Source organism: Megalops cyprinoides, chromosome 3 (assembly GCF_013368585.1).
Source record: "Megalops cyprinoides isolate fMegCyp1 chromosome 3, fMegCyp1.pri, whole genome shotgun sequence".
Classification (NCBI taxonomy): Eukaryota; Metazoa; Chordata; class Actinopteri; order Elopiformes; family Megalopidae; genus Megalops; species Megalops cyprinoides.
The window spans coordinates 22246925-22259852 of record NC_050585.1 but is presented as its reverse complement, the minus strand read 5'-3'; the positions used below and the strand labels follow the sequence as shown (position 1 = coordinate 22259852).

At 44.0% G+C, this 12928-nt stretch overlaps 1 protein-coding gene across 1 annotated transcript; it reads left to right on the top strand.

Annotated features, from left to right (window-relative positions):
• Nucleotides 1-6891: 6891 nt before the first annotated feature.
• Nucleotides 6892-12649, top strand: si:dkey-175g6.2 (neurosecretory protein VGF). The gene is made up of 2 exons (XM_036524967.1): nucleotides 6892-7104; nucleotides 10009-12649. The coding sequence occupies exon 2, from the start codon at nucleotides 10044-10046 to the stop codon at nucleotides 11865-11867; it is 1824 nt and encodes a 607-aa protein (XP_036380860.1). The 5' UTR covers nucleotides 6892-7104; nucleotides 10009-10043; the 3' UTR covers nucleotides 11868-12649.
• Nucleotides 12650-12928: the final 279 nt, after the last annotated feature.

Below are 12928 nucleotides of genomic sequence, written 5' to 3'. Positions count from 1 at the left end.
CAAGCTAGTTTGTGAATATCATATATAATATGAGTATTTATATGTATATATATATATATATATATATATATATATTTGTGAGTACCATATATTTATATATATTGCCCTAAATTCTCTTATGTGAAAAGGGGTTCAGCTGATGCCTAAGACTACCTTTTTTGGTGATATTATAGTAAAGTAAATTAGCAATTTATTTTTGGCTAGCTGCTTGGACACCTAATTAACAAGCTAGTTAGATACCTATCATCATGATAAGTTATATTGAAGTTAGCATGCGAACCAGCTGAGTTTTCTAGCTAGATGGCAGGTCAAGTTACCTTGCTTGTTAGCAGTGCCTTCTAACCAGTCATTTGTGTTTGTGTTCACAATTTAAAAACACAGCAATCATTTAAATAAATAACAATAAAATATGTTTTCCAGCAGCTCAGATCACCCTAAAGCAAAAGGCCTAAAAGTTAGCAGCGATACACACTCCTCCCTTTTTACAGAATGCGAGCCTCCCTGACACATGTGTTTTTTTTACCCACTGAGGTCAAATCCTTTCCAGCTCTGGCCACCAACAGCGACCAGCAGGATATCTTTACCCTCCACAGCCTTCTGGGGCTGAATCATGTATGGTTTTTGCGTATTTTATGTTTTTCCCACAGTTCCTTGCGATATACTCTATGAAAAGTCATATTAGCTTCTCCTCAAGACAAAACTGGAATGAAAACTGGAAAAAGCAAAGCAACCTGCTATGTTTAAACAGTGCTTTCTTTACACCAGTTATCAACTTGACTTTCATTAGGAACAGCCCGTCTGCTATTTACATAAAGGTAGTAATGTTACTTTTAAAATACTGTGCACTCAGCAATCCAGATAGCTACACTGTATTACAACAATATTTCTCTAAATATCCATTTTGACATTTGTGATCATACCTTGGCAGCTAGTTAGATAGGTAGACATTTGCTTTCATGTGTCTCTTCATGTGTCGCTTTCAGCTCCTTAAATAATCAAACATGCAATCACTGCCCTGTAATCCAAAGCATATATGGTGTCAGGCAGCTAGCTAGCTATCTACACCCATTAAGCTAATGTTAGCTTGCCAAAGTGATGTCTATAGTTACATGACACATTTTTAATGGAGGGGAAAATGCGGCTGGCCAATCACACGGTCAGGGTTTGTGTTGTTTCCTGTGCTTCTGCGTGATGATGATAGCGAGCTTTGCCTTTCATCTCTACCTTCAGTCAGGCTTGGGCTGAGAAAACGACGCTGTGACGTGTGCCGAAACATCACCCAAAGTTCCCACTCGCCTGCAAGCAGAGCCAGCCAGGGCCGAGGATTAGAACAAAACCCAGATCTCTGATTACACACTACCTACGTAGCATAAGTAGCCAAGTTACACACTGAAAGCATCAGGCAGACAGCACCCGCTCTTCAAACGTGGGGGTACCTTTGAAGCACTGATTGGTATCTTAATCTCCAGATCTGTGCTTTCTGTGCCCACGAAAATGAGGACCCAGCACTCAGGTTTGCAAATTGTTCCTTGCATGGTGAGTCTAAAGCTGAGTGCATTCAACAGTTTGTATTTTTTATATTCTGTAGATGCCTTCCTCCACACAAGCAAGCTTGAAGGAAAACTAAAGTTCTTTTTTATTAGAATTCCTAATTTAAATTTTATATATTAAAAAGGTAATCAGCTCATTCAGTTTCTGGTGCTCTTTGTTTTGTTGAATCAATATCACAAGATTGCATTTGGGGAAAACACCTTAGACTCTTGCAAACTTGATTATCTTGAGGGCTCGATATAAGATGCAAACAACAGTCCTCAAAAGGAGAAGGAGATGTTAATTTCAGAATTGAATTGTACATCATGCAAGAGTGTAAACACTGTTGATATGGATTCTTTTCAAGAAAGGTTTTTTTTACACCATTGTGTGACCTCCCAAAAGCTGAAGTGAATTTTATGAAGGGGTTAAGAAAAAGTTTACAGATGAATGCAAATATTTTCCATTGTGAGTGGAAAGAGGTAGGAGTATTCTAAATGTTTTAGTTAAAATAACAATGGGTTCAGGGTAGCCACCATCCCCTTTTTTCAGTAGGAACTGTTTAGGTGCCAACATCAAAATCAAGCCCTCTCCAAACCCCATTAGCCATGCACAAAGTTTTGACAACCCCATGCAAACAGAATGGAATTTATAGAATAAGGTGGGTTGGGATATCAGTTTAACAAAGTGGTGTACTATAACATTAAGTGGTCCTTCAATGTCAGAGATTTTTTAAACGGATTATTTCCTGTGGGTGCGCGTGGGCCAGAACAGCGTGCAGAACTTGAAATCGTTATGTCATTTGATTAACTCCTCCACTAGTTTATGGATATGAGTTTGGATAGTTGCCTATGGCTGTGAGAGCACCACAACTAGAAAGTTATGGATGGACCTGGATGACACCTCCCGGTATTACTGGCTGTGGGACAAGGGAGAACTTTCACAATTTATGTCTGCTTTGTTGTACTGACAGGGGGGCTAGCCTGAAACCAGGAGGACAGGGATAACGTTGGGGGAGGTGTTTTTGTATTACTGAGAGCCACAGTTAAAAACTGACGTAATTTAACGACCTCGTGCACTTTGAATGCCCATGTGTACGACGGGTTGAGGACAAAGGGGGATCAGATTGATATCGGCGATCGCCGTTGAGCTGGTATCGCCCGTGGATCTGTCTCGCCTCATTAACTCAGGGTGGAAAGCAAAAGCCGAGATTATCTGTCACGGACGACGCCAATTTGCACATGATCCTAGTGAGACATTTGGAGTTGTGGCAAGAAGTGTACATATTTCAGATGGGAGGGTTGGCGTCTTTAAGAAAGCACCAACAGGTTTACTCCACCTCTCTTTGCAGATTGGCGGGTCGACCCTACTTGGACCCGTACAAAGGGAAAGTATTGACCTAAGGTTGGAAAGGGGTGCCTTTTTAGAACGGATTCGGGTGTAATTATGTCATTTTCAGTTTGGGGACAGCGACTACTGCGCAGCTAATAAGTAGCATTTTCTTCCAGCAACGTCACGAACAGAATGTTCACCAGAGTCGGGCACTGACATGCAGGTTCTGAAAATGTTTAAAATGTTTTTTCTGCAGCCTCTGCATCGACCAAGGGCTGTGTTGCCAGCTACTTATTTGTTGATTTGGCGTCTGCTACGTGCCATTTTATTAGAGGAATGACAGGCAGGGAAATACAGAGGTAGGGGGCGAGGAATGAGCGATATCGAAGATGACATTGAAAAAAGAAAATTGCAAAAGACGCGCAGTGTACGAGAAGAATGGAGATAGAGGAGAGGCGGCGAGAGGGAGAGAAATTCGAAATTGGAGATTAATGCGTAAAGAGTGACGTCGCGAGCGAACAGCCCCGCCCGCCTTGTGCTCTCTCACTCGTTTTTATGAATGAAGTGAAGGAATGGAGATCGGACCGTAGGCATTTCCCGCATTTTAAATGTGAGACAATGCAATGCCGAAAGGCTAGTGCTCACAGCAAATGCCAGCCTCACTCGCAGCGGACAGCCGCACGCATGATGAATGGCTAAAGATAGCATTCGAATGTGAGGAGTGAAAAACTGCGAGTATCAAGTCAAGTGTAAGCATAAAGTCCGCGTGACATTGAATATTGACATCTGCTTTTGTACACGGTGACCAATGTCAGAAATATGTTCACCGTCTTCCGCTGCAGTGTCATGTTCAAAAGCTATTGATTCACAGTTGGTATATGCGGGAAAAATGTGTCATTGCTTTTGGAACACAGTGTTTTAGCGAGGGTGACAGCTGCGGCAGCAGCGGCTAGACAAACCCCCTCCTGCGCCCCGATTCCCTGCTCCCAGCTTCCCATTCTGTGGGCTCCTCTTAGATGGAATTACTATCAAAGGCGACCGATCGCCGCATGTGGGCGCGAGATTTACACACACCATTAAGCACGAACCGAGGCAGAAAAAAAATCCTACCTGGTGCAATTAATCGGGTTCTGAACTTTAGGCTGCCGTTTCTTGTCTATGGCGCACATTGTTTTATTCATGAGGTATATGTTTTGTTACCGTCTTTAGCTTGCGTTCTAGCTGCTTGGTTATTTTATTTGCTGTGCAGATGCAGTTAATTAAGAACACGTATTATATTTACTAGTGTTACTGTTATTATCGTTGGTGTTGGTGTGATTACTGTAGTAGCCTAATCATTCCTGTTATTGACGTAGATGTTGCTATTCTTTATTTTACCATGTTTATTATGATAATCGTTATTATAATTATAGCTGCCATTGTGTTATTGCTATTATTATTTTTCATTTTAGTTACACTAGTGCATGCTTGCTTAAAGGATACGTGACCTATACCTGTTAGCGTCTTCCATTCATGTTTTTCTCTGAATGGTAAAACACTAACCTTGAGCTCAGACGTCCATTGATGTTCGAGTTTATTTTCTCTCTATAATGCGCTTTCAAGCATAATCTCTTAAAATGGACGAGCGGGTGTGGAGGAGGTGAGTCACTCGGAGGGAATGAATGGGGTTGAAGGGGTCGGATCCGCGCTAATGCTGACTGGCAGTCGATAATGCAAAGCCGTTATATCAGAGTGTGGCCCCTGTAGCACCCGCTTACCTCTCAAACAACGCCACCCATGCGGCGACCCGGCTGCTGACACACACTCACATACTCACGCACCCGCGTATTGCACTCCATGCGCGCGCACAGCCAAATCCAATCTAGAGTCAGACACATACCCTCAAACATCGCACGCTTATATTTAATCATTATCTTATTATTTTCTGCAATGCCCTGACATTTAAAGACAAAACGCAAACGGAAACGTATTTAGCAGGTATTGTTTGAAGACCAGTGTCCCTTATTATATGTACATATATACACATATACCTCCACCAATGTGTCCTGTGCCCACTGAATGTAACCCTACTTGCAAGCAAGATACTTTGTTATATACTGGTTATTAATGCAAGGCACAAAATGATCATTTACCGGCTGTGTTGACTTTTGGCTTGCCGTTTTGAATTACTGATTTTTGGGATGATTTGTGATTATTAATATTTTTTCAAAAGTATGACGATGACGAAATGGAGACACCACCGCAGAAAGAGCACAGCGAGACAGGGTACCGATACTTGAACACTAATGCATTAACACTGATACAGAAGGCGACTGTGCTACGTTATGGGGTCAGTCAGAAAAACAGCACTACTTTGACACGAAACTCCTGCCATATATAATATGTCGATGGTTACATTTTTGAATATGAATTTCTGCATCCCTAATATTAGAACACAAACCAATAAAACACTATAATTCTTATTGTTAACAATGCACAGATATTTGACATTTTTGACTCCAGTTCATTGCGCAAAAATGCGCTTTGGTTGCAGCCAAACCCTTGATTACTTAAAGACCTGAACTGCTTCATATGTATATATATATATATATATATATATATATATATATATATATATATATATACATATATATACTGATAAATGTCAAAATGTCAGTTAGGATATATTTACTCTGTCGATTCTGTATTATAACGTGAGGCATCTTAATATTGCATTGTTGCAGTCGTAAGGACGTCCTGTTCAAGAAAGTTACATTTAATAAAATACTGTATCTGATTCATCCCGTCTGAGATCGGTGTTACAGTATTTGTTTTGCATAATTACTCGCGTAACTCTGTGAAGATTTAGGATGAAAAATTACATTGTTGTGTTTATATATATTATTATATTATATATTATATATATTTTAATACATCTTTGAAATTGTGATCAGTTAACCGTCAGTAGAAATTGTCGAACATAATAATAAACTTGGGCCTAATAGTTACTACATAACAGACTACCCTCGGTAACCCTGTTATACACATTTGTTCAGCCCAGCAATTTTCTGGCAAAATTGAGCACTGGGACTTTTGGCTGTTACAGGATGGACTAAATGTTGAAATGGACAATACTGTCCTGGTGGAAGGAAATACGGCTCTAGAAACAGGGGGCGGACCAGGCAATCCAGGAAAAGTTGCATCTTATACGTAAGCATACTTTCTGAAATTATTCATGTAAATAAATGAAGTATTTTCCACTCACGTACTTACACAGCTGTGCGCGTGCGCGCGCGCGTGCGCGCGTGCGAGCGTACGCGCGCGTGAGCCGGTGTTTGATCAATAAAAACTACTTCTACGCGATATCAAGCAAAAATGGGTATTATACAAAGTGTCAGAAAGTGAAAGCGAAGCTGACAGGAGAGAGACAGATGGGGCCAGCCGGAGACAGCGCGAGACAAAGAGCAGAAAATTGAAAGAGCTCAGGAAATTGAGCGGAAATTGAGCAGCGAAGCTGAGCTGCCTGCGTCATGCCCCTTCCAGTAGACGGGCGCCCCTCCAGTGCCCATTAGTGGCACCCCAATAATCTCCGGCGTTTTTGAGGGGGTGTGGAGGCTGATCAGGGGTCTATGACATCTGCGGGGTGGGATGAAAAAATCCCAGTTCTTAAACACGTCATCACATGATTATGGCTATTATAATTATGGTCATGGTTTTAATTTTAGTATTACCCCGAGAGAGAAAAGATAAAACTGGGATAAAACTGTTACCCTAAACATTTTTTAAAAATCTCTGCCATCTCCCTGTAATCTGCCCCCACCGTTTTTCCTCTTCACTGAAAAAAATACTACTTCATTCATCCCGTTTCCGTTCATTCACCAGAGCAATGCAGCGTAGCGAAGGCTCGGAGTTCGATCCAGACACGAAAATTCTTATCAATGGAGGGGCTGACGTCAATGAGCAGCCGTGACGCAGAGTCACGTGGGCAAGTGAGGCGGTATTTATACCGAAGTGGCGCTGGCCGTGGTTCTGAAAACACCCTAAGATTGCCGTGCAGGTGCAACAAATGCATGGCATTCAGAATGCGTGAACGAACATATTTTTACTGCTAAAAAACTGCGATCAACAATTTATTAAGTGACAGGAATTTCAAGAGGAAAGCAGCAGAAATACTTCTCGTGCTAAGTTGTCACAGAGTAGAGGAAAAACAAAAGTAAACAATTACTTGAAGAAGAATCTACTCTTTCTCGCGCAGGATTCCAGGTAAGCAAATACTTGGAATTCTTGAAATACTTCATCTGCATTACCGTCACTGGTCGAGGCAGCAATGGAAGCAGCAGTAGCACTTGTTTCTCCAAGTTCGTGCACATTCGTGCACAAGTTAGTCAGTGGGTGAATGCTGAATGTGCGATGTTTGGAACCGGGCAACTTTATGGGACCGCATTTAAACATGCGGTCATGGCAGCGGAGAGAGAAATTGACAGATTGGGGGTGTTCATGCACGAGGAGCAGATGAACGAATGAGAAGAAAGAGAGAAAAAGAGGGGCAGGTCAGTTGAAGAGGCAGAAGGTGAGAAAGATAGCGGAGAATGAGGGATCAGTCTGATGAGAAGTGTTGACACGGTGCAACGCTTTAATTAGCTTTACTGATATTAACATCCGGCTGATGAGCGTGATGAGGTCAGTGATGATTGATGATTTAGATAATCAAGAATACGCTACCCCCCCCCCCCAATCCCTCTCCACAAATAGTCATCACCCGCTGTAGTTGAAACCATAAAATATTGTTCACTGTTGCTACGGTTTAAGAGGGTAACGAATTTCAGCGCTTCAGTATAATTGGAGAATAGGCGCTGCGGCTGTGGAGGCTTTTCTTGGTTCCCTTTAATACGGTCCCGGGTCCCTTGAGAAGATTAACACGGAGATAAAGCCTTCCGAAAAGTGGATTATGAAAGGTATTTACGAGCTGAGACTGCTGCTTAAAAACTAGCAGTGCTTTAGTGAAGATCATGAGCAGACTTACGATGTATTTAAGCACTTCATCTAACAAGTAGAAAGGGGAAATAGACTTACTGGGAAAGTGAATAAGTATCCATCTCCACAGAACCACTGGTACCTAATTACAAGCCCACAAATAGTATTCCAGTCAATGTACTAGGGCTGTAACCAGAAGGTGTTATGTTCAGATCCATGACTGGCCATAACTGTTGTGCTGTTGTGAAAAGTAGATAGCTTGAAATGTTTCCCTAAAATATCCAACTGTAAGTACCTCTCTATAAAGGAATAAACTCAGCAAATACAAACAGATTAATTACTGAAAATCAATAACATTATTATTATTATTATTGTTATTATTTTTGTTATTATTATTATTATTATAAAACAATACAACACACATTCATATGAGCACTGTATGCCAGGAAAGGCAAATTCTGAGAGGTCAAAGGTTTTGCGAGGACTCTCATTCCTTTTGGTCCACTCCAGTAAGAGGCAAGGTCTCAGTGTAGCCCCAGTGCTGAATGTGGGTTAGGACTAGGGGAGTTCAAATGCAATGCCTTCATCTTTTAATCTCCCTCATGCATGGATGATCAGACATGCACACAAGTCAGAATATGGACCACTTTTTCAACACCAGTCATCTGTGAGTTGGTCATCAATTGGTCATCTCTGACAAACCAGATGGGTTGTCATGCATTAACCCTTTGGCCAGGCAAGCGGGCGTAGGTGGTGGTGACCACCCTAACACCAGTGGATGCTACACACTCATTCAGACCTGGTGACTTTGAACTGCCTCTCATATGTAGCCAGTGCTTGTATTTTCCGCTCTGTAGTCTGCTACCCCCTTCATGGCTGAGTCATGTTGCATCCTACTAACTGTGTAGTTGTTATGAAACTGAAATGTTTTAAAGCATTTTTTAATTCTACAAGTATTTTTTAATATTCTCTAAAACTTTTGTGTTTAAGACCAAATAAATTACACATTTCTGTGTATTTTTACGATATATTTATTTGCCATTTTTAGTATCATTATTCTTATCCGGATTATTTTTTATGCTATTATTTAGTTGAACGGTTTCCTGTTAAAATGGGTACAATAAAAGCCAGACGCGCCCTCTAACACTATCCGTCTCTCAAGGCACGATTGTACCGTTTTCCCGCTTTTTTCCATCTCCTCGAACACTCACGTGCGAATGCAGGCATGATGCAGCGCTGTATCTGAGCTGCGCGTTCTTAAAAGCCAATTAACGGGACCTGCTGCGGCGTTCAATATTTGCTGGCGAGGAATTTCGCGGCGCACAGTGGCAAAGCGTTGAGTGTTCAGTCGGAAAAATAATTACGCAGATTACAGATAAAACTGTATTCGATTGGCAACAATCGCTTTGGCGTTTTCTGCATTCCAGAGCTGTAAACAGCAGGGATGACAATCAAATGATATCAATGTGGAATGGCAACAGTCAGGAATAGCACAACTCTTCATTCAGGCTGTGTGGTCATTGGAGATTCAGAAATGAATTACAATGAGTCTGCAAATACATTCTCCCTAAACTTAGTCCTGATCCATAGAGAACCGCATCGCTGAGATCAGATAATAAGCTGTAAGAGAACATTTTTGTCAGGACATGATCTTCAAGCATGAATTAACAATAAAAAAACAATGGTGATCTAAAGCTGTTCTTTCAAATGGCTGAGAGTGTTCCCCAGTTCTTTGTCCAAGTAAATTCAGTCTTAATAGACTATGATTAATGATACTGACAATAATGGCAAGTTTTATGTTATGGATAAATACGTGACACAGGGGCCTTTTACATGTGATTTGATGTCTATACCTTTTAAAGAAGGTCATGGGAAGGATCTAAGTTGATGAGTAACATTATGGATGTATATGATTTAATTCTAAAATTTCCTTTAGATAAATTTTAGTTCACCATTTCATAGATAAACTCACTGACCCTTATTAACTTTGAATCATTCTATACATGTTATGTCTTTCCTTCTCTCTCTCCCTTCCTTCCCCCCCTTTCCTCTCTCTTTCCCTTTCTGTACCTCTAAACCTCACGCTTGGTTTATCTCTCTTACTCTCTCTGTTTGCCTCCCTCTCCGTCCATCCCTCCCTCCCTTTCTCCCTCCCTTTCTCTCTCTCTCTCTCTCTCTCTCTCCCTGTGTCAGGTGTTTGCCCGCCCCACCCCTGCCTCCCGCTCCGCATGGTCATGACCAGGCGTCGGCACGGCTCAGGTGCTCAGATCCTGCTGCTTATCCTGCTCGGTATCACTCAACGGCTCACTGCTGCTGCCCATGTGGCTGGGGAGAGACACAGCGACAGGGAGAGAGATGTGGCAGGGATCGCTGACCTCTCCCAGATGCAGTCCGAGTTGGGGGACAGGCAGGCAGGGAACGGCCTGGGCCAAACCCCCCGGGAGGAGCAGCTCCTCCCAGATGTGAATCCTGGTGCCCTAGCAGCAGCTCTGCTGGAGGTCCTCACTCATCCAGAGGGGAAGAAGGGAGGCAGCGAGGATGAGCAGGGGGATCTGCTGGAGGGTGAGGGGGATGACGGGGGTCATGAGGAGCTGGAGGTGGCTGTGGTGGCAGCCGCTGAAGCGAGGGAAGAGGAGGAGAGGAGGAAGAGGAGGGTGGAAGAAGGAGGGGTGACAGAAGAGGTGAAAGGTCAAACCGGCAGTCAGACAGCACCTGTGGGGAAGGGGACACTTGTGGAGGAGGAGGAGAACGATGACGAGAGCCAGGGGGAGGAGAAAGAGGGGGCGCAGAAGCTGCAGGCTGCCCTGGAGGAGCTGGAGAGCTTGGCTGCTGCTGCAGAGAGGGGTCGGGAGATGGTGCTTCAGCGTCAGGCTCGGGGTTACTTCCCAAACATAGACCTGGGGCTCCAGGACAATGAGATCCTGCCCCCGCTCAAGGGGTACAAACTGTACAACCAGCAGCTGGCCCAGGCAGGAAAGAAGCTGAAGTGGGAGGAGGACAGGAGGAAGAATCGTCTGCAGTACAACGGCATGGACGACTTTGAGGAGGACGGTGCTGATGGCGCCGAGGAGGAGGAGGTCCTGACCCGTGAGGAGGAGGAGGCCAGGGCGAGGGCGGAGCAGGAGGAGATCAGGAGACAGGTAGCGGAGGCGCAGAGGGCAAAGGCGGAGGAAGAGAAGCTGGCAGACATTGCCTCTGACATGCTGCTGCAGTACATGGTGAAGAAGCAGGGGGCAGCGTACGGGGACAGCAAGAGGAAGGGCAACTTGGGGGGCAATGCGGCCGAGGACAAGCGCTCGGACGAAGAGGACGACGATGACGATGACATTGACCCCCAGACCATCGACAAACTGATCGAGATTTCCAGCAAGCTGCACCTCCCTGCTGATGATGTGGTGGACATCATCAGCGATGTAGAGGAGAAAAAGAAAAAGAAAGACTCGCCCGAAAAATTCCCTCGTTACCGCCCTCTCATGCCCCCCCCGGCCTTCACCCCGGTCACCCGTTACCCCCCACCTAAACAGTCACCCCCTTTCTATGGCTCTTCCAGGAAATGGTACAAGGACAAATTCAAGGTGAAGTCCAGCAAGCAGAAGTACTGGTCCAAGCCACACAAGCAGGTCCTGGCCTACCCCTCATACCCCTTTTACCAGAAGCCCTACCGCGCCTATTATCCAGTTTACTTCCCCTCAACCAAGCCCAAACCCAGATACTATGCCAAGTCAGCGCTCTCCCTCGACGACCTGCTGGGGAACTCCATGGATTATGACTTTCAGCCCCCAAAGCGCAGGTACCGAAACCGCAAGAGGCCATCTCGCCCCCGAAACCCTTACATCTCCAATTACATCCTGCCCCACCCCCGGACTTACCAGGCCTTGCCCATGCTAAAGCCCCGCTTGCCCCCCCGCCATCGCCAGACATTCTACTACCCCTCGGCCGCCATGGTGTCCAGAGATGATGACTATTACAACAGACTGGACGAGCAGGACAGCGACGAGGAGCTGGAGAATTTCATCGAGAAGGTCTATCTGAAACGCAGAATGTACAAGTGAAGAAAAAAAAAAAACGACAAAAAAAGAAAACCAGGAGGGACATTGAAGAACAAAGAGAGGAAGGGAAGGAAGGAGGGAGACAGAGACAAAGACACAACTGTGGAAAGATTGCGTTGCTGACTTTTTTTGTCCACTCTGTTGTTTTGTACTGAGAAGTGGGAGCTGTGAGAAACCCTCCCCTTTCCTGTTGTGTTTCTCTTGTGATCTCCATTTTGGTTTGGCTGGCGGGCACGCCATATGTGCCTGCGGCCTCACTGCCGCGTCATTCAGGTCTATCCACTCTTGCACGTGCTGAGTTTTGGTTTTACAAGGGGTCAATCGCAAGAGACCAGTTTACACCATTTAGCTGTTTATTGTGTGTAAGAAGATCTCTCCCCGTACTCGCACCCGTGTGCACGCCACACGACAAAAGAGTCAAAAACTCTTTCAGCATTAATCCTGATTGGCACAGAGGTGAGTATTCATGATGCAAGCACTAGTATGGCTTCAACAGAGAAAACAAGTGTGAAAAGACAATAAAATACATATCTACACATGCAGTCCTTTATTTATGTACTATGTATTACCAATGCCTCTGTGACCTCAGACTATTTCTGTCCCTTTCTTTTTCCTTTATCATGTGTTTGTTGAGAACAATGCTCAGTTATGTACAGGGATAGTTTGTATCTGTAGTCATATTAAGAAAAAAAGATATTATTTTTTTGAATTTAATGTAATTTATTGTATTTTCTGAAAGCGGTGCAAAATACATTCATACATTCCAAATGTTTCTGAGAAACCAAGTGATATTAATAACATAAACTGTATGAACACAGTTTGACTTGCCTTATACCCTTCTACCGGATGTGGTCCCAGTTCTTGTGGGCGGGGGATGGCAGGCCTGCTGTTAAGAGAACAGAACAGCATCATAATGCGATCAGAGTTTTGATTGCTTGGTGGGGGGGGGGGGGGGGGGGTGTGAATTTATAGGCTTCAATGCTTTCCCCCCTTACCATCCCCATCTCTCACCCCACCCTATCCCCATCCACCCAACGTCTGCACAAACCATCAATTTCTGCATG